General features: G+C 36.0%; 1 protein-coding gene and 2 long non-coding RNA genes across 6 annotated transcripts in view; 1 reads left to right on the top strand and 2 right to left on the bottom strand.

Moving 5' to 3' along the window:
- Positions 1–23,476, bottom strand: part of LOC139149802 (1-phosphatidylinositol 4,5-bisphosphate phosphodiesterase beta-1-like) — a 159,033-nt gene that overhangs the window by 56,464 nt on the left and 79,093 nt on the right. For both annotated transcript variants that reach the window (XM_070721783.1, XM_070721784.1), the window contains exons 9-14: positions 11,106–11,272; positions 9,967–10,113; positions 8,545–8,702; positions 6,268–6,347; positions 3,319–3,403; positions 2,523–2,628 (exon numbers count right to left, since the gene is read on the bottom strand). In XM_070721783.1, coding sequence (XP_070577884.1) covers positions 2,523–2,628; positions 3,319–3,403; positions 6,268–6,347; positions 8,545–8,702; positions 9,967–10,113; positions 11,106–11,272 — 743 coding nt within the window. The remainder of the gene's footprint in view (positions 1–2,522; positions 2,629–3,318; positions 3,404–6,267; positions 6,348–8,544; positions 8,703–9,966; positions 10,114–11,105; positions 11,273–23,476) is intronic.
- Positions 1–23,476, top strand: part of LOC139149805 (uncharacterized) — a 151,623-nt gene that overhangs the window by 66,996 nt on the left and 61,151 nt on the right. The window lies entirely within an intron of this gene.
- On the bottom strand, positions 20,505–22,086 carry LOC139149806 (uncharacterized). The gene is made up of 2 exons (XR_011556153.1): positions 21,062–22,086; positions 20,505–20,680 (listed from the first exon to the last, which is right to left on the bottom strand). It is a non-coding gene; the product is annotated as an uncharacterized lncRNA (long non-coding RNA).

Genomic DNA, 23,476 nt, shown 5'->3' with positions numbered 1-23,476 from the left:
ACACTCCGTCCTTGCAAGTGAGAAACATTGCATTGTAGATTGTGCCTAAGGGGAAACATGAGCAAAACTGAGTGTTTTCTGGACCAGTTTATGTTTTCAGTTACTAAAAATATGAAATCAATTTGAAAAGAAAAAAGAATATGGTGCATGAATCATGTTTCATATCAACAACTTACAGGTTCACTACAAGATTATCGCTAATAGAGTTGCCATTTTGACTTTTTGAGTACTGGTAAATATCTGACAATTTTGTTCTGCATCAAAGATATTTACGGTCTGATCATTTGTTAAGTAAAGAATTGGTTCAAAGTGATCAGTGCAGGTGAAAGGTTCATTGTTTGAAAAAAACATTTACTGCTCACAGGGATGTAGAAAATTTTTGTCACAGCAGGAAAATTATGGTTGACAGCTGGCAATATCCGTAATGCGACCATGAAGCGGTCGTTGGGGGTGGGTGTGGGAGGGGGTGTCCCCCCTCCACGGTGCAGACTTTTTTGATTTTGAAGTCTCCAGAATGGCTCTCCTGGACCCATTTTATGAATTTTTGGTCAAATCTTGCACACTTTTACATCATGTACGATGTAACAAGGTAGGGACAGTCAGGTGATCTCTCTTCAGGTACTTTTATTTCTAAACATGTAACATTTATTATTTGTATAGTCTCGTTTTTTCGATGTACACTGGCCACCATAAACCGGTAACTTCGTCAAAGCTCAATTTTCTGTTCAATAGCCACGCGTGAGAAACTTTAAATTTACTTGTAGAATTGTCCCCATATTTGTCGTACGTCGGAATCGAAGAACAGCAGCCTTTGCTGCACATATAGAAATAATGAAGTCCGATTTTTCGCTCACCGTTGCCATCGAATACATTGCTAAACACAGCTAGGATTTCTTTCTCACCGTCACTCTGAGATAACACGTACTGTATTGTTGTTTGATTCACGACCTGATGAATTGACATCACTAGTAGCAAAACTTTTGGTTGTTTCAACAGTTTCACTTGAACGCGGTTCGCATTTAGTTGTTTCGATAATACTGGAACACGGTGGCATTGCACGGCCGCTTGGGAACTCAACTCGGTTGTTTTGGTTGCGATTTCCGGAGTACATGTAGGACTTGCACTGACACTCTGCTTAAGTGCCGGCAGGTTCCTCAGCAGATTTTTCACCGAGAGTTTGTTCGGCCCGTTTATCAGAGAAACCACTGAAGAATTTCCTGATACTTCGCTGTTTATCGCTCAAACATTTACAATCTGCATGCAATCTCCGCAAAGTTGACATAGGCTTGTCATGCAAATACAACTGCGTGACTGTACCGAGTCACTCCTAGCTAGCCGAACACATGCCGACAATGACGTACCAAAAAAACACAGCGAGGTCAACTGCGACCTGCTTGACCTGTGCACTGCATTCCGACAAGCACACGTTCATTACTGCGTACCAATCCCGGGGTACCGATCGCTTATGCATGTAGATTGTTTCAGGGTACTCTTGTTTACGATTCGATTTTGTTTGACTAGGAATTTTTGGGAGTCTGAAAAGACATGAAACTCTATGATTTTGTAAACTTAGTAGTCAACTAATACCTGATCCCGTAGCGGACTAAATTTAACGCGAGTGGCCATTTCCGTGTGAACGCACGCACGTATATATGTATACATCCTCGTACTCGATTACGATGACTTTTCGGACACACAAAAATACAAAAAACTGCTGTTTCTCGTTGCAGTTACATTTATTTTTAAAGATTTGTGAGAAGATTTTGGCTTTTACACTGCAGCAGAAATGACATCGATTTTACATTTACAAATAATTTTCACAGCCGGCAAAATTTTGCTGACAGCCGGTTGTTTTTGCCGGCTGCCGGCTATTTTCTACATCCCTGGCTCAGATGTTACTATTTTCTGTTCGATTTTGAAGTTTGATGGCTTAATTTATGTATTTTTTAAGGGAATATTTTTCACAATTTTGAATAAAACTCAAGATTTGATATCCATGTTTCTATAGCAACACCATGACCATTTTACATGAAACCACGAAGTTGTTCAGTGTGTTAACCATATGACAGTTATTCTCAACACAAATTGAAAATCTTTGGACCCATTCATGTGGCCCAATTAAAATTTTTTTTTTTCAAAACTGCTGGCATTGATCAAGGAGAGAACGTGATGCCAATAGTGAATTTTTCTGAAACAAATATCTTATAGTCTAACTTTGGGAAAAACAATATATGATTTGCCTATATAGTGTAAACAGCAGTGGGAGTCTAGGAATCTATTGGGTAAAATAAAAACGTGTTGGACTAATTCAGAATTTAAGTAAAAGATAACATGAAGTCACTTCTCAAAACTCTATTTAATAACACTATTGGTTGTTTGTTATTTCAAAACAAAATAAGTTTTCATCCCATTCTCAAAACTGGTTATTAAAGTATTCACTTTGGCATCTAGGTAGCCACACATACTCATTGTTAACACAATAAAAATGTTGTATTACTATACTATTGTGACAGGTTAATTACCTGTTCGTTTTCTGTTCTTTTCAGGTACGTCTTTCTTCTTTTTGTTTTTCACAATTATCTTCATTGATAGTGCTTTGGGACTTGGCAGTGGTATCCCTGACTTCAGCTACAAACAATGTTAAACAAAAATGTCATGAATCTCTTCTTCTCAGTGGAAAATAAAACACTATCTGCATATTGTACATGTATAGCTCCTTCACAAATGATATCTGACAACAGATTTGTCTTATATCCCCTTTCCATGAGAATTTTGCATGTCAATTTGTTTCACAACGCAATCCAATGCAGCCACCAGGCAGAGTGTATTACAGAATTTTTCATGTGTAGAACAATTCATACTCACACATGCCTTGGTGGATTTCATTCAAACTACGCATGAGCAAACTGTACATCAATTTGACATTAGATTTGTCATGCTCTTTAGTTTGATCCATCATTCATGTCAATATTATTTGTTTATATTTTACATTGTAATTGTATCTCATTCCAACATCCCAGAGCAAATTTCCTCAAACATTCACGTCAAATTTGTTGTTTCCAGTTGCCACGACTTGTTCATGTAAGGTGTTCTTTTTGATTATGTATTGGCTATGCACTTCTTGAACATGTGAATATGAAAACATGAAAACATTTCCATTGTACAAATGAATACTGGTTTCATTTGGTATTTAACCATTGATTCTTTTAGAAAATAGATATATTGAGTCTCACATCTTGGATAAGCTTGCTGCACGATTAACATATAAGAACGTACAGTACAGACCAGAAAAAAATGTATACATGGAGTCCTACTTACAGGATAGTCTTCCAAGTTATCCACCAATAACATTTCCCCAAATATTGTACGGCAGTAATGAGCCATTTTAGCTTGTTGCTTGGGTCTGTGTGGTGAATCATTAAAATGACAAGAGTAGATACAGATTAGACAGTACATCACTTTTCAAAGTCTAAATGTTTTAGGTTAAGATTTTAATTCTCTTAGTTGAAATACTTCGTTACAATAATAGAGTAACAGTTTGAAAATATTCTTTGTTGAGCCTTCATCAAACCCAACATATATTTTTGCAGAAAAGACCGAACAAAGTTATATCAACTACATAACTTGATCAGTCCAGAGACTATGCAAATTAAAACCTGTAAGGCCCACTTTCATTTCTATTTTGGCTTCATGACTGTTTTGCCCAAATTCACCCATACTGGTGAAATGTTTTATCTGTTGATGTTCATTATTTGTTTTTCAGCTCAATTGCCATCTCAAATGGAATTCCGAATCTGAATCTAAAAATAACTTACTTTTAGCCAATATTATGCTGTCTAGATTATTTAACTTATTGAATACTCAAGGGACTGATTGTTAACTTTGTCAGTCTATGCTTGTTTGCGTCAGTTCCTCCATTCACCTGTGTGTCCATCTGTAGACTAAATTTATGTAGCTCATAACTCAAATATTGCAGAACCAAATCTTACTTGTATAGCTATGTTGAATGTTTGGATGATTATACAGAACCGAGTTGAGTCTTGTAGATGCAGCTGCCATAAATTAGAAAGATTGTCATAAATATGAATCTTCCATGATGTTAACAATTTCAGTATATGAGAGTTATTACTTTGATATGTCATATTTAGTTTTGTTCGGATGTCCTAAAATACATTTTTCAAATCAGCATAAAAATTGGCATATTTATTTTGAGATTTACTATTATGATTTTTTAGATGACATTATTGTTATCATTTGTCCAAACCATCATGAAAGCTGCATACTGTAAAATTTTGTGGGAAATTTCCTCCTTTTATGGTCCAACGCATTTTCTGAAACTACCTTAGGGGGCTAGCAAAAATGTCTCTTCATCTGAAGCACTAGGCAGTCAAATGCATCATATAATAGACGCAAAATAGTGATAAAACTTAGCGGAAGATTATCACAGGACAAATCATGATACATTGAAGGTGAAAAAGAAATCTTTACAAAATCAGTGCTAAGATAAGACCAAGACACCAAACGCTGATACTGTTAAGTCTTTATTGGCAATATTATAGTCCAGCATATTAAAATGAAGTGAACCATAGCAACAAGAAACCTGTGCTGGGACCAAGACCCCCTATCCTTGCCCCCACCCCTGGGAACGGACAGTTTCAATGACCCCATGACACCTGACCACTGCTTTGATAGCTTTCAATGTTCATTGATAGGTTTCACGCTTACAGGGATCACTGGTTCTGATTTGTCAAAATTATTATAATCTTTGCATTATGTGTACATTTTTAGGACAATTTTCTCAATTTTGTTCGAAACACTTGCTCTTTAATAACAAAAGATTCGATCCTTGGGGTGGATGCCAGCTGTAATGCGCCAATGGTGAAATTTGTGCATGTAAATTTTTGGAACTATTTTTTTCTTTAACACAAAAAGTAAACACAACACCTGTTTCAGTTATTTCCATTTTCGATGTGTAATAAATGCCATGCAGTAACTCATTTTCTGATAGCATTACTGATTTTTCTTATTATTTCAAAAACCTGTTGATTGGTTTAATTGAACAAATTCCTCACAAATGTAGATGGGGCATAAAGAACATGAATGGCAAAGTTTTCTGAGTTTGTTTCATATCAAGAAGATTGAGTGTTCCTAGGAGAGTCAGTCCTACTATAACATAGTCTGCATACAGTTCAGCATACAGACTATGTTCTTAACATTTCTCTGCCCAAACCAAATTCTATTTGTAATTTTTACTCACTCTCCGGAGTTTTGCAATCCTTTTTAGTCACCCATTATACTGTATTTTAACTTTGGCAGTTTTTAGCATTGTTGTTATCGTTATGTATTGCTTTCTTTTTATCAGTGTTACCCTGAAGAAGGTGACTTGTGCGTCACCGAAACGTCGGTAAATAAAGATTCTTTGAAGATCGGAGACTCAAGAAGATTGACAATATTAAAAAGGAACTTCCCCTATAAAAGCCTGATTTTCGTAAATCTTAAGTAAATATGAAAAAGCCACGCCACTGATCGGACATGCCGTGTTTGGTCCCAGAATCCCATAATTTTGCAATGTTTCAGGCGTTCATTGTCATTGAATCTTGCATATGATGTCTGTGAAAATATAGCGACCATAAACTTGAGTAAAAAATAAACTGAAAAAATGTTCTGTTTTTGTCGGAGAACTCAAACATTTCAAAATGTGTTCCCTGTACGACCATTTGACCCCTCTTTGCATATGTCACGAAAGTGCTGATCATGATTATTCAAATTTATCGGTTAAAGCGATGCTATGAGAATTCAAAAACTGCCCAGTGTATGCATATGGCTGTGTCATTGTAACCCCCTATTGTGCGCCCACAGTCCTGTAACTTCCCGTTTAACAGGAAGATATATTGGCTGTGTCCCATCTGAAACACTATAGAGATAATTGAGAAGAACTTACATAATTATTGCAACATAATGTTAGCCTCTCATGAAAGTGAATATTCACAGACATATGTACAAAACTACGGACAATAACAGTGGCAAACTTGTGAAAATTCAAAAGAAAATCGTAGGGAGTATGCACAAAGACACCGCATTATTTTCTTAATTGCTGAAGTGGCAATTGAGAGAACACGAAGACATGTCCTTGTCGAATTATAAGGATGTTGTCAAATATCCTGAAATTTCAAGTGTTTACAAGCATGTGCAAAAGCATTGTTACATATATTAAACAGATTGAGTGATCAAAACTCTACATGTTTCCACAAGGAGCAGAATACTCACGAACAGTGGTTTTCAAAGGACAGTATGACAGGAAAAACAGAAGTCTTAAAAGCACTCTCAGCTATGGCTTCAATCACATCCTGCAAAAGTAAAAATATGTCTATTGAAAGCAAAACACTCATCATGAGGTACTTGGCTACAAATTCAGTGTTTTTAGCCCTTTTAGGCGTTAACCCCTATATAATGGGGTAGTTCTGGTAGGTTACAAGAAAGTCTGGTCTGAAATGGTTAAGTCTGGTGAAATCAAAGTGTTAATTTTGGGTTGAGTGACTTTTTTTCATATTGTATGTAATGTACGTATGTCTGTCCCTGAAGCGCATTTTACCTTTACTAATAAAATACAGAGTCAAGATGGTGTGCGGTTGAATGCCTCTTATAAATCTGTTTTTAATCATCTGGGGGGGACTTAGAGATTGGGCTGTGTGTGGCTTTGTGTGTGTGCACCAGTCTATCCATCCACAAAGATATCTCAGACGTCACATTACTTTCAAATTTTGCACACGGATGATGCACTATGGCATTAATATGCATGTCAATTTGTTTTTGGGCCACTGGGTGGGCGTAGCCCATCAAAGTGGGCCTATGTCGCAGGTTGACATGTGTGTCTGTAATGTGTCTTTGTGTGTGTTATGGATATGCGTCGTTGATATCTCTCAAAAGTCTTCATCAAATGTCATGGCATTTGGTACACAGAATGTTTAGGGTTTCAACTAGATCTGATTATGTTTTGGAGGATGTGGGTTGAATAATTACAGAGAAATTAATTTTTGAAGTAATATTTTGATTTGTTTTTACTCATTTTTGCTCATTTGCATAGCAAGGGAAGATGCACTGAATTATGACGAGTGGGCTACAGAACATTGAAATTTGCATAATTGGTTAACAAGTCTTTTGATTTTTGCAAAGTTGTGCAACTTGTGATATTTAATGACAACAGTGATGCCAAACATAACCACACTGATGTGGAAGTAATCAAGATGCTGCATGTTTTAGTAGAGAAACATATCCATCAAATTAGATAAGTTAAACATGATATTCAGGCAAAGTATCTTCACCAATTCTAAAATACACCCCTCAACTATCATGAGAGAGACTGAGACTCTGCCTTAGTGCATCAAGCTACAATGATTGTAGCTCAATGCATAGGCCAAGTCTCAGCATACAGACAGAAGACAAAATGAGCATTAAAACTAGGTAAATGATAAAATATGTAGAGATTATTGCAAGAGTAATGTAAACATTTAGAACGTTGCGTTTTTGAACTGCCTTTAGAGCATAGGGCTTTACACTTCACCAATCAGCATTGTCACTTTTTGTCATGCAACTGCATCACTTCCACCACAATAGCTCAGCATATGGGCTATGTGTTGTTGCATAAAATTATGCTTCCTCCAGCAAACTGAATTTTTGTTTGCTTGCTACTTCATTTTGCTGTCTTACTTGTTGGTATGCTGAAACTATGGAGAGATATTTCTTAATTATAACAGGATGTTCAGATCTGGTGAAAAAGTACAATATGCTATGAAAAAAGGGTGCTACAAATGTGCTCTGAAAATAAAATATATTGATTGAAATAATCAGCAGTGCATTAGTTTTTAACTTCATTTCTGCTTGCAGTGTTCCTGTATTTTTCTCCCATCCTCGGCTGCACATTTATTTTTAGCTACTATAGACTATAGAAGCTACTGGGACGGGTATCCTCCGGCGTCAGTCTCTATGTATGCAAGTCCATTTGCGATGTCTGTCGACTCAAATATTTTGAGAACCGCAGTACCTACAGACTTGATATTTGTTGTGTACATGCAAAATATGATTATGAGAAACAAGCTTTTTCTCATTTTTTGATATTTTTGAAAAAATAAGAAAACAAAACTGCCCTGTAAGAACAAGACAACTCCTTCATGGCCAAAGGGAACATTAAACACTAGTAAATTTGAACATATTATTCCCATGGGATCTAAGTAAATATGTGGTAGCTACGGCTTGAATATTGCATAAAATTAATGCACATTTTAACAATTCAAAGGACTTCTACCCTGTGATATTATAATGCACCAGAAAAACATTGGCATAGTTTTACGTTGATGTAAACAAAGGTTCAGATTACTCCTTGATGATGTATGCATTTAAGTCTAATTCCCCATAGGCATTTTACATCATACACCAGTGTACTCAACCTGTCCACTTGCAAAGATTATTTCGTAGAGATGTATTACTTCAAAGAGATTCTGTCAGTTTGTTAAAATAGCCATTAAGCAAAGAAAAGTCAATTCCTACCTTAAATAACACTTCAGTACACATAGTATACCCATGTGTAATGACAGGTTCTTCTTCAGGAGCCTTGCCATCCCAACAATCAAGCTCTACACACCGACATCCAGCTAGTAAAACTTGACGATAAATTTCAACAGAAGATTTCCCAGTCAGCTGATGGCCTGTAATTTTATAAGAACCAATAGCCCTGCATCAAACTTTGAACAACTAATTTAGCTGCTCTGATTTGACCCACACTATTTCCTTGGATAAACTACAACCTTTTAACCTAATCAGAGCCCTTCATCCAATTAATTCTGTCCGGTTGATCAACTGTCATAAACCCATGATACTTTTCATGAACGTTCATCTTTTAATCTATTTGAACCGCTTTCAATCAAGTCAACATGATCTAAAAGAGCTTGCGTACTTCAACTGACCATCATCTAAGTTTGCTGGTACCAAGACATGTCTGATGTGTAGCAAAAATTATGACATTGTGTAATAGCTAGAAGCGAGGTTTGAGAAGAGTATGTTACAACCAACAAAAATTAACTGTGTGGGTGATGATGCAATTACATAAAAAAGTGCCAAAATACCATTGTATGACAATACAGTAAATTTTGCATTGATTCATGAAAGGAGAAGGAAATTTGGTTAAACATAATAAGTAGTATCCTTATAATTTTCAAATAGTAAACATTTTATTTCTTCACTGCATGCTGTTTTGTGAGGGTTGCAACAGGTAACATTTTTTGTCATCACAAGCATTCAAACCAACGAAAGTTTACTCTAAACCAAGACAACTTTCACAGAAAGTATTAAAGACACTTCATATGTAATTCAAATATTTACAGATTTAATGTTCATAATGAAATATATCTGATAATTAAGGTCCGCAATGGTGTCAATCAAAATGGAAAACTAAATTCTGCAGCTCAAAGATATGGTGTTTACTGAATCCTTTCCTTTTTAAACTATGCAAATTGCCAATCTTTTTTAAACATACAGTCTGAGAATGATCAACACTCAAGGAGTATAAAAAAAAAAGTTTCTCATATTTGTGAATCTAAACCATACACATAACAGCAACATTGATTCATAAAACGTGTAAATCTGCAACATCATAAAATAGAGAATACTCATGCTAATAAAAGTATATAACAGGTGAATTAATTTAAGGTTTATTCAGAAAGAGTTCACATTATTCCAGTTTCACCATCAGTTAACCCTTTCACCACCATGGTTTATCCCAAATCCATTGTTTTCTATGGCTAAGTTGGACCTGTACACAGGGAACTAGGGGTGAAAGGGTCAAGAGTCTTCATTTTTTGTGACAAAATATTGGCAATGATAGATGTAGGAACCGCATGTTCATTCTTCACAAGGTAAGGCACAGCAGTTGACCTCTGATTTGGGCCACATGATTTGATTCAATTCATTTACCTGTGAGGTATGTGTTATGAGATGAATTGATGAAATAATGTGCCAACGGCTGGTCCATATCTTCATTCAATTCATAATTCTCAGCTGGTACGATGTAATTGTCAAAACTCATTAAATATTTAGTAAAACCTTCGATTGAGATATGACCTATCAGTGAAAAAAATATGAATATTAGCACTGACTGAATAATAATGGAATAAGACAGAGTGCTAAGCTCTCATGGGTATCATATGTGAAACCCCTATGATAGGAAAATAAGTGGGAGACAGGTTTTTCCTAGTCATACCCTAAATACCATTTTGCAATAACAGATTTCTCAGAATCCTTGATGCATGTGATAAGATATTGTCATCTTATCAATAGAACTGTTTTAAAATTTACCGGTACTTTTCAGAAGTGAATTATTTTCTCGTCCACAATGACATTTTTTCATAATGTTAGAAAAGTTCTGACATAATGGCCCAAATTTGGGCCAAATCCAAAATTATGGGAAATAATAAATAATAACATACTCAATATACCAGTGATACAGGTCAACAAGGTTCATTCTCTGCAAAATTCTCTCCACGAGCATAGATTAGCTTGCATTGCAATATACAGGACCAACTTAAAGTACTGTATTAATTAAACCTTCCAGGACTGACTTCTTCATATTTGCAAGAGTTACCCTCGTTCTGAAAGGTCTGGGCCTGAAATGTTTCACAAGCATTTCATTTTGTTCTGATCTATATTGTACTTCAGGAAAATTTTATATAAAATATTTGTCTTGCATTCATTCTTGTCTATTTTTCAATTTCCATCAGCATAATTACATTTATGATCTGCTTGACTAGATTCCTCAGACAATACTGATATTTTAAGTGTTTCAGATGAGAGTTCATTTGGCAACTCAAAGCTCTTGATAATGTTCAGTTTTCTTCAATTTATTTGTGTTTTTTGCTGTTATTGTTCACCAAATATTCTTGTGATTCACATCGTCAGTAGTCATAATATGGATTTAGTGATTCTCTACAGCTGCACAAATGCCATAAGTAACATATTACAAGACCTTTTTTACAATTGTTCAATATCATCAATCTCTGTCCAGATATATCACTTGTAAATAAGAAATGACACTTACAAGTCTCTGTAACACATACCTTTCTTCCCAAATGGTTTATTTGGTTCATAGTCATCAATCAGCTCTTGTGCCTTAGCCTGAGTCCACAGTGGAAACAAGACTTCATTGAGTCGAGGATCCCTCTGTTCTGTGTTCTGAAATTTTGTAAACTGTTCCACCGTAAGGTACGGTTTGTTTTTTGCACCACTGTTAAAGACACAGAGAGAGGAAAATACAAATAATGCCAGCCATGAAAGAAAATATGTAGAAGTCTTCCATCATGAAAAATTCAATAGTCTATGAAAGTAAAAATTATCAAGGAAAGCAAAAATTATTGGAAGTCAAAGACATATATGGTTATATACTCCAAATTTTAAAATCGACGTAAGAATTGAGTGGCCTATGAGAGGAAACTGTAATAATGACCTGAGTAACTGTGCTCTCCATGTTGATGTATGGTCTAACTTAAACTTCAAAAATACATCTTTATATGCAAATGAGGTCATAATCAGAATAGTTTGGCACTTTCAGCATATTATCAAATATGATAAACCATAGACAGTAGAGAGGGGGATGGATAAACATACTTCAGAGGTCTGCGAAAAAACTTTGTTGAGTTTTGATACTGGCCTAATTACAGAAATTAATCAAATATACAAATGCCAGTAGTAAAATATCATGGCCTTTTAAAGCTTTTATTCAGTAAATTCTCAATCAGATTCAAACTCACAACATATGACACCTTGCCACCTAGCGGAGAAATCACAGTCACAACCACTCAGCTAAATCCCCACCCTTAAGGTAGATTGTGCTTCGGGGACAGATATTCGGACTCTCGAACTTTTCAATTCTTTTCTGATATACCACTTGTGGGGGGTTCATTTTAAAGCTCTTGGTGTAAAATAACTTCACCGGCTTAGCTTTTCAAAATTTGAAAATTTTTATTTGTCTCCATAGAGTTAACACAGGGATGGCGGCCATTTTGAATTTTGAATATCGGTAAATCTTGGGTTATTTTGTTTCTCTAGTACCAAAATTTGAGCGGTGACCCCCAATTTTTATTTTTGATTTTGAAAGAGAATAGTTGAAGACTCCTCAAGGAAAGTTTGGGCAAAAGTTTAAGTCTTTCAGTCAGTTTAAGTCATTTTGTATTTTGAGACGCGTTCTACCTTGAAGGGAATTAAGGGTCACCTCAGTTTTTCTATTGATGACACTTTTATAGTACCATGAAAACCATGGTTCATTGTGTCAGAGTTAATTACTTTCACTCCCCGATAGCACCATAGCTTTACTTTTTCCTGTAAAGCATTTATGCAGAAGCGGCGTAGAGACCATGTGAAGCAAGTTGACGTTAAGCAGCGCCCTTACACACTCAGGAGAGAGGCTCGCTGTCTTCTGGATGCAACAATATCGTCAGCAAGGCGATTAGAAAAATGTTTTTTTAAGATTCCTAATCCATCATAGATGTGAAAATGAAACACTTGCTGAGAAACGGATATTATAATATTGATGTAGATTCTCTTGTGACTGCATTTAAGTTTGGGAAGAACAAAGTTTAACATGAAATGAGAACAGACATCTACAGAAGAAATGGTAAGTTGATTTTCTGTTATTTCTTTTAAACAGGAATGCTACTTTGTATGTTCCAACATGTCATGATCAAAGCATAGAGGTAGCACAGACAACCTCCATGATTATGGAAATATGCTAAAAGGGAATAGAGCTAGACACTCTGTCAGGATGGGTCAAATCTGTGAGGAAAATAGTCCGTGGCCGTATTGGTTGACTTAAATCACATTTTTGCAGAAGACCCTATTTTGTATTTAAAGATCTGGATGCTAATTTGTGTTTGATTGACATCCATAACAAATATGTTGTCGTCCTTGCTAATAAAGCTGTCAATAACATAATTGTATTTGTCTGTACGAAGTATTGTTTTAAATGTCTTACAACTCTACTGACTCCAATTACAGACAATCACTGTTCAACAAGGCTGAAATTTTGGCAAACCATAAGTCGTTCATGGATAATTTAATATTACAACCAAGGAAGACCAAAATAAGTTGCCTAGCTTATACTGGATACCAAAACTACCCAAACCACCATACAAACCTAAGTTTATCATGGGGTCTTCAAAATGTTCAACAACAGAATTATCAAAGATACTGACTTTTGTTCTTTGTACCATATACAGGGACTTCAAGCATACTGTCATGTTCTCTTTTCTCAGAGTGGTATAAATCAAATGAAATGCAGATATTAAAAAATTCCAAGGATCTATTGCATTATTTGAAATCAAGATCTATTTCAAAAATAACATCTATTAAAACTTTCGATTTTTCCACATTGTATACCACAATACCACTTGATAAGGTGAAATAATGCTTGAGAAACATCATAATGCAACCAAGCATTTTTCTACAGAAATAGTTCACGCCCTTTCAAATACATGTATGTAGCATTAGGATATATTCTACCTATCGTAATAAGAATATTACTCATTCTTAAGTTTTTTACACCGAGGAAGACATAATCAGTATGATTGATTTCCTCATCGACAACATATTTCTTGAATTTGGAGGACACATTTTCCAACAGAGTATAGGAATTCCCATGGGTACTAACTGACGTGCTCCCTTGCTTGCTGACTTATTTCTGTACTCTTATGAGGCAGAATTCATCAAGAATTTAATCAAACAGAAAAAGGTCTCTGTAGCTAGAACTTTAAACCTAACATCTAGATACATAGACGATGTTATTTCAGTGATATTAACTCCAGATTCAGTGGCGCACTATCTTGCTATGATTTATCCTCCAGAATTGGAGATTAAAAAACTACAGAAACGGCCTCTTCTGCTTTATATCTGGATATTTTCTTTACATTTGACTCTAATGGTCACCTTTCTACCAGGCCATATGACAAGAGAGAGGATTTCAACTTCAGTATCATCAACTTCCCACATGTCATCAGTAATATTTCTCTCTCACCAGCTTGGGTAAACATTTCCCAGCTCATTCAATATGCAAGAGCATGCAGTTCATATGGTGATTTTGCAGAGAGACATCATTGCCATCTCTCTTACAAACTGTTAAATCAAGGTTATACACCGGAGAAAGACTTGTCTAAACATTCAAATGCTTTTTGGCAGGTATCATCAAGCTGGTGGATAAGTATGATATCTCACTTCGACAAATGATCACTGATGGCATCAGTGACATTGGTCCTTAGTTGGTGACCACTACCTATTTGACTTAGAGCTTGATATATGGCTGATGCCTAATGTGGGGCAGGACGCGCTTACCATTTCAAAACACCTGACATCACTTCTTGATCTTTGCAAGGGGTGCAATGCATCTTTCTTTCACGAGCTTGACTTTGTTGTGTGTACCAGTGCTTTGCTGTCTATCCTGTGCTGTTTTGAATCTACGAACGCCTACAAACACTGTTCGACAGTAAAACATAAGCTTACTGCTAAGTACAACAAGACATCCATTGACTTACATAATTTCATTGATGCTATCCTCAAACTGCTTTTCTGTGCAATTTTTAGTATGTCAACCATACAGCCATCTGGTCAATCAACACCTAAAGCACACTTGTGTGACGTCCTCATTTCTCTAGAAAATACATGGGTCACTACAACTGGAGCTATTATTTCATTTCCGCACTAAATCAACTGACTTCACATCAATATTTGTTGGCTAAAATATTTATATCAGATCGTTTTTAGAGTTTTTATGACAGCTAAGATGGTAATGCCTGATAACAGATTGGACTTGCAGTCTTTCATTGACACTTCGTACGAAAAATACTTATCGTTTTGTTGACCAGAAGTATTACTATCTGATCAATGCCTTTGAAATATTTGGATTTCCTGCGTGGACAAAGCATACCCTTTTCACATAATCTATTAAAGATATTTTCACCTCTATATACGTAGCATAATTTTTTACGCAGATGGCTTTTGCTCATCAAGAAAAAAGTTATCGTTTGATAAATTTTTCGCTTGCAATTCTGACGTCGTAGTTGTCAAGATAAATTCTGATTGCACTGTTTTGATGTCAAAAGAAAGTGTAGGTGTAGGTTTTTATACCTTATTTGTGGATGGCAAATTTCTTTTGTATACCAATAAATCAATTAGAATATGTTTTCAGAAGAAACAGAGATTTTCAGAAATTCTCACTGATCCATTTTATTGTGAATGTAGTAATTAACAAGGACTCATGCTAACCGATAGAAAACCACATAGAATTGAAAAACGGATGACCCCTACCTGTGAAGCATTATTACTTTGCGCTTTGCGAGTCTTTAGCTTTTTAAAGGGAATGGCGTGTGATCAGTGGAGTCATTCAGAAAATTATGCTAACAGACAATCATCATCTACTTTTCTTCCCGTAGCTGTTTTCACCGTAACAAATCAGTCTATGGGCTGATGATGGTTCTTTGATAGAATAGTTTAAAGTTTTTCTGTAATTGCTCAATTTGTGATCCATTTAATGCTTAGTTGAACGAGGCTATGCAGTTTCAGGTCACTGCGATTTCATTCTTTTGTATAGCTTTGTATATGTTGAGTATCTTCAATCAGTTTAAGTTTTATTCCACTCCCAGTGTTTCAAACCATCATTTACTGGCTGAAAGTTCAGGAAACTAATTTAAATTTCCTCTCATCTTTTCTTTTGATTATCATAGGCATTGCCCATTGCTGCTAATCATGCAGAAGAGAGTGAACAACAATCGTTTGATTGTCGTCATTGATCGACTGTACTGGTGGCTGTGAACTTTGACCCATTAGTACGAGGTCCTTCACTCGGTTGTTACGTCACTTCTGTCTATCTTGAAGGCCCACAATCCGCACCCAAATGAGTGAAAGTGAAATAGAACAAATCTTTCACCTCAGTTTTTACTACGGCTTTTACTGGTTTCTACTTATTTACAAGGTGTCCTTTCCCTTTTAAACAGAGTGGTTCTAGAACTGGGCTGTACAGTAACTGTTGTTACAATTTTTCTGAACGTAACCTATCCACACACTGTAGAGTTCATCAAGCACTCGCACGTACATACTCGCTGCCATACATTTTACACAAACTTTGTCAAAGCAATGACTACATTACTTGGCCAAGCTTCAGACAAACATGGGGACAATTCTGTCCACCAGCAGAACTATCTACCCAGGGTACAAAATAAATAAAATTTTTGATCTCATTGTAACTGACAATGTATGTCATCTTGCAAAGGCATCAAAGTCAAAACCATTCAGCTAAATCACATCTTTACCAATCAGCCTTAGATAAGCCTTTTATGAGGAACAGGCATTGTATGTATCAATGATCTCATCCAAGACTGTTTCCTTGAAACACAGAAGTGCCCTACAATTTGAACACCAGTTATGGTACATGTAAATTCTGTAAATTTGGCCATTCTTTTACTGTAGTGTATTGAATTATTTTCTTTATCAAAGTGGTCATTTCGAATATGTGTTAAGTTGCCCAGGTAAATTTTAGTCTTGACCATGCAAACTCACTTTCCGACAGTGCTAATCATATGGTACTGTCATATATGTGAAATCCTTGTTGATAACTTTGTAATTTTTGTGTTTATGCGAGGTGATATTTTTATTACCTTGTATGATTTGGATTGTTGGGTTTGTTTTGACGCCTTAAGGTAATATGCACCAAAAGTGAAAGACTTAAACTTTTGCTCTAACTTTCCTCAAGAAATCTTTCAATCATTCTCTTTCAAAATCAAGAATAAAAATAGGGGGTCACCGTGCAAATTTTGGTACTAGAGAAACAAATAACCAAAGATTTACCGATATGAGAAATTCAAAATGGCCGCCATCCCAGTGTTAACTCTATGGCGAAAAATAAAAATTTTCGAATTTCAAAAAACTAAGCCAGTGAAAAGTTTTCTTTCACTAAGAGCTTTAAAATGAACCCCCGCATGTGGTATATCAGAAGAGAATTGTAAAAGTTTGAAAGTCCGAATGTCTGTCTCCGATGTGCGTTCTACCATAATGAAAGTTAGTGAGGCAGGGCTTCTGGGAAAGCAGGCTTGCAAGATTGTTTAAGAAATTCTATAATGGTAGATATGGAAACAAAGTTTCCAAATATGACATATCTGTTACACCAATGATACATATATGTGTACATGACAGCATTCCTAACTTTGACTGATAAGGTGATTCAGTAGCGTAACTTGATTACTATTGATTTTGACACTTTTGGGCAATTCTTGACGGGTGTAGCATGCTAGCGCTTAGCAGGGTACACTTGCCCATTCCAGGCACCTGGTACCACCACGTATTACTTATATTTGTGGTTCAAGATGAACCTTCCTGAAATTGTAATTTTTATGTTTATGTGACCTGATAATTTTATAACCTTGTATGATTTGGATTATTGGATTTGTTTTGACGCCTTATGAACTATATACTAGGAGAGAAACATACTTTTGGACTCAAAAATGTATTTCTATGCTGAACACTCTGTGTACCTTACAGTGCAGCTTATTTTAACTTCTTTCAGTCTAGATACAAAAGACAGAGACAGTTACACTCAAAATCAATTACTTTGTTTGAGCAACATAGTGAATAGACGTGTATTAATTATTACTTTTGGTTAGGGAACATACCCTCCAAGGAATTCAATAAATGCAATCATGTCAAAGAAACACAGTTTATTTCCCTTCAGTTTTAATTTGACAAGGACACTGCAGTGCTGCCATCAAAGTGATCATATGTCCTGCATCCTTCAATACTGATGCGTGGGACTTAATTCATCATTGTAATTGACTCTACTTGTAGCATTATGCATTCTTTGTCATCATGGAGGGAGCTGTTCATCATGCTATGGTGACAGTCATTTTTCCTTTCAAGGCAGAATCGTGACTCCAAGCATCAGAAATCCTGGGAATATACACTCTGTTGTCACAACAACATGATCTCCTTCAACAGTACAGCTTACAAAGCACAGACATTTTTTAATACTTTTGTCCATTGGTAGTGAAATTTGAGTTAGGACAGAATATTCCATGTTTGCCCGACAGTCCTTCATTGTTGTTCATAGATATATATATTTTTGGATATGCTACCGGAAAAATTGGAAACAAAAGGCCACAAAAAATACTCAATCCCTTTGTGACATTAAGTTGTAAATTAATTCCTCGATTCATGAAAAGTCATACTGGTAAATTTTACATAAATCGGAAAACCAAGGTTTTGCTATTGTACTTACGGTAGTTTCTGATCATTGCAATGAAATACGCATTTAGTAATCAGTAAATGATACTGCCATCAAGAGGCAGTACCATATTCTCTTTTGTTTGTTTAGTGTCATCCCAGTTGTCTAACTAGCTTATATAAAAAGGTACAAAAGCAGCTATTTATGAGCAAAAATTTAACGAAATATGATTAGGAAATTTTGATATTGAAGATTACACATTATCAATTTTTGCTCTTCAAAACCAATAGTTGGTTGACAGCTAACGGTTGTGTACATACCAATGTTTTATGAAAGATTGCTGTTGTTATAAATTCTATTATTTTTACCGGGATTGCTTTTTTATTGTAGCCAAAGAGGTTCCCGATCAACTTACCCTTCTTTCTGTAGGCTCACATGTTTTCCCAGCGTAAAAAGTGATGACAATTACATACGCCATTTCAACAGGTATATGCCTGTGCCAATGCCAATGGATCATTATCAGGCAGTGATCATATCCTCGGCTGAGTCTTCTGTACTGCCCAGGAAAATCCTTGGGAATACATGTATGTCTATTTTGACCATTGTTTTAGTGCTGCATTTCGTTTTCCCAACAGTAAGGGGGATATGAGCCACTTTTCATAATTTCAGACCATGTGTACCTGCTACACTTAATTTAGTCGTTTAGTTTGTTTGCGCCGATCATAGTCTCTGTAGATTTTTCCTTTATCCACAGACCCTATACTTTTATGCTTTATCACAGTGTCAAAAGGCCAACGAGTCAAATCATAAGGGAATGCAAGTGTGTCTCAGTTATTGTCTCTCATGAAAGCCTTGTATGCATTTTTTAAAGGAAAAGATACAGGGAAATGATAAAACTATTCACCTTCAAGTCATTGTCACAATGATAATGTGGAAGGTTATCAAATCACTTGTGAAACTTAACACATTTGGAGTCACACTGCAGTTACCATAAAGAAAAGCAACTATCACCCAAATGATTGGCAATGGTTCATTTTACAAACCACAAAATAAATAGAAATCCCTAAGGCCAGGAAGAAAAAATAAATTGTTCATCGGAATCGCCGCTTCTACTTTGGCATATTTGGAAATTTTTTTTTTTTGATCCCGGCAAATTCTTACTTCTGCATTACAAATATTTTTAGTACTGCCGCTGGTGGCGCCCTACACTGTGTCGGGTTTTCGCGGGCACGGGATTTTGAATGAGACTTCATACGTGTTCGGACTTAGTTGACCGCCAACACGTAGTTGTGACGTCTGAATTTGGCGAATCACGACGCAAAGTGGGTCGATTTGGCCAGAAATTTGCTCGTTTTGTAAAGGTTAGTACATGTCACATCATGAGTATTAATTTGATCGCCAACATTCGACGTGATGGCCAACAGTTCCCTGCTTTAAGGATGATGGTCAGAACATGGTCGACTATGGTTTGACCATTGTCAAACCATGGTCATTGACCATGTTCGACCATGTTTTGACAATCAAGTTGACCATGATCGACCATGAAATGAACACGTTTGTTAAATTGACACCAGTAAGGTACAACGAGTGTCTTTTGTAGATTGGATCATTCAGAACCTTCTCAAAATATATTTTCTGCACCAACAGATATTCAATGATGTTGACAAAATGCAATAAATCTTCGTTTTAATCAAGAGGATGTGAAAAAAGACCAAAAGTTACAGCTTTACAAAATTTATAAACAGAGAATTTGTGAATACATTTTGATACATATTTAAAAAGTTGAATTTTGAGAAAAGATTGCATAACAGCCAAAAGACACATGCCTGAAAAAAGCCTAAAAGAGATGTTTATACCTTATCTAATTTCTGTCATGTAGATTACTCGACCAACTCTTAATATTAGGGTTGAGAAATCGAAAACTTTGTATTGGCAGAATACTCAGAGAGCTGAAGCATCATGAAACAATGTACCAAAGAACATTATTATTATATGTAAATTAGTGATGCTGACACCAAAGATACAGCACCCTGTAGTGACAGCAAAATTTGTGCATTTGTACCACACTTTCAATATTTTGAAAGTTCAGATATGTACACTGAGTTGTGAAATCAGCTGTGTAAACATGGCGAAAAACATATTTTACAGATGGACACCTGAAAAATATTGAGGCAGACAGTAAATCAGCACAGATGTATTTCTGAAATACTAGCTTCATAAGAAACAGTAGTAAAAAATAAAACAGAAACAAAACGTTAAGTTCAATTTAGGGTACGATTTATTTTACACGCCAATGTTTTTTTCATGCCACATAAATATGTCTTCATAAAACTTTGACTTGAAAAGGTTCATGTGAAATTAACATTACTGTCAAAGGCAGCGATTTAGCTTCTTTTCTCTGAATTTCTCATCCCTTCACAGTACCAGCAACGAATTCTGAAAAATACGAATGGTTCAGGAAATAGTGTGAGTCTTTACTGTTTGACTGCAATTTGATGAATGAAATCAATAAACATTATTAGTTGAAAATGAGACAATAGTAACTTGAAAAACTAACTCACAGATACCAACTGCATAAACATTTATAATCATATATTAATAATATTTAAAACGATCTGTAAAAATCTCGCATTTATTTTCCATACCCTATTTTCCAGCATTGTTGTGAATTGAAAGTGAATTCCGTACGAATCATTACTCAACGAAACTTACTACATGTAATTTAATGGCAATGTGCAGTTGTACGTTTGTACACAGTCCCTCTGGATAGAGGGACTGTGGTTTGTATAAAGAAGGTCTATGGTTATATCGACTTACCTGCATTTGTGAACGGCTCGCAGACGCTATATAGACAGTTCCCGGCTGCAGGTCACTCCGTGCTGCACGTAAGCATACCGGTACAAGTTACTGGGAAAATATAGTCGGCATCTTTACCTGCTTTTCGCGTTCACAAATTTTGAACTCTGTCTGTCCCTGGTACTCTATATACATTTCTGCAAAACTATGATGTATTTCGGCTAGTGATTCCATACAAAGATCGCCAAAATTTCTGCCAGATAAGTCCTGATCACGAATACCAAGTCAACGGTACAGAAATCTTACTTCGCGCCGTTCAAGCCTCATGACCTTCACGGAAGTGAGATCAATAAATCATTACGCGATTGATAACGTAGTCCCGTTTTTAAACGTTGGAGTTTGACTCTCTATCGGCCCTAATCCAGTACAATTCAAACTCAAAATAGCAATTTATTTATTATATTACATTATGAAAATGGTTATACTAATGATTAGAAATGGTCAAAAGAGTGTACAGTTCTTTCAGCACGAAGATTCAATATCAATGCGCGACCTTAACTTGGTAAACCGTGACCTCTGACTAAACATGTCAGCTGCTACCAGCCGCATTCGGCTCACGCTTTGACATTGCGTGTTGGATTTTCATTCGGCTGATCAGCTTAGGATGGAGTGTAATGTATATAGCTCTGACGCATAAAACATGGACAAAAATTGTAACCTCAATCCACGTCTTCTGAAGGCGAGATATTGTTGGTGGCATCGATGATCAAGTGACACAGACTGTCTGTATGTACCGTATGCTTTAGCTTCAGGGACTGTGCTTATAGTACTCATGGAGGTACTACCTCCATGTTATACTAAACATTGAAAGCATTGACATTTGTGTACGTTTCAACGGTAAAAGGTCCTGTTCTATTGAAATTTTTACGGTACAAATTTGCAGTAACATTATATAAGTCTACGACCCGTCATTGTTACTCACTTTGAAAGAGGTGAACGGACGTACATTGCGTCCGTAACAGCACTAATTCTCCCTTTTATATACACAGAAAAATGTTCCTGTTTTGACAATTTGTTTGTTTTCATAAAAATTCAGCTGTTGATCCAACCACGATTTGCAAAACAAGATCGTCGACGATATGAAGAGTTTGATTGATTATTACAGAGACTCTCAAATCTTGTGTACGTAAGCTCAAAACTCAACTCTCAGGTTAGGGACTTGCCTCATGTCTTGTCTGTGGGCATCAGAAACTTAAAGGTGAGGTGTTCGCCAAACTACGGTATATACTTGAAAAACTGATGCTTTTAAAAGCAGCTGAATTGTGCACAACCACAAGTGAAAATCTGCCTGTTCTTGTAAGTTTAAAGCTTTGGATTGTCAGTCGTGGGAAAATAAATGAAAAATTTCATTGTTCATTTGGAAAATTTACTCACTTTTTGTAATCTTGTGTGTGAAGTCATGTGTTTGTCTGTAATCCTGCTGTGATGAATGAGAAATCTATTGACTTTGGCAAAATCATTTTTCTGAATACATAATGATAGTGGTGCTGACAGGTCTCCCTCCCTGCATTGGCAACCGTGCAGCTGTTGTGAGAGTTCCTACAGTCTGTAGTACCACATAAAATGACATGTGCATCAGATCAGTTGCACACATCATGACGGTTTAGGGAAAGATTGTGACCATCAAACATGGTCAAATAATTTACAACGAGGTGATGATGATATGACTGTGTTTCATAGTCACAATCTTTGCCTTGACCATCTAATGACCATGTTTTGACTGTGACCATATGACCAGTCAGTCATCATCAAATCATTGTCAATGTGATGACCATAATATGACCATGTTTCATTGTCGTTTTTTTCTTCTTGACCATGTGAAGACCATGTTGTGACAATGAGTAAACGTCAGTTGATGATTGTCAAAACATTGTCAGTTTGGATGATGGTCAGCAGTCATTGTCACTGATGGTCAAAACATCATCGACCATGGTTGACAATGTAATGGCACGTTATGATGGTCACCAGGAAAGCAGGGTTAGTTCCAGAGACGCTATTCAGTGTTTGTCCTGACATATACGTTCGGCGATTTGTTCAACAAGATCGTGACAGCAGATATAGATGGACGGTGCATCTGATTGAATGAAAATTGCATCGAAAGTATAAAAATTTACAAAACACATGGTTGCGTCGATGTTAAAGTACGATCTGAATGATGACTATATAACTTCACTCCGATCACAGTACTGTGTTGTTAGACCATTGTGTAAAATGTGTATATATAGTAGGTAGGCCTAAAACACTTGAAATCTACACAGATAGAGGGTTTTGACCAAAAATTCTTCTTGGTTGTGAAAGTATGACCCTAATGTAGACAAAAGAGGCCAAACATGGGGCCAAAGTAAAATGAAAAAAACTCAGATGCTAGGTCCTACC

Source organism: Ptychodera flava, chromosome 14 (genome assembly GCF_041260155.1).
Source record: "Ptychodera flava strain L36383 chromosome 14, AS_Pfla_20210202, whole genome shotgun sequence".
In the NCBI taxonomy this organism is placed as follows: domain Eukaryota; kingdom Metazoa; phylum Hemichordata; class Enteropneusta; family Ptychoderidae; genus Ptychodera; species Ptychodera flava.
This window is presented reverse-complemented; position numbering and strand designations above follow the sequence as displayed.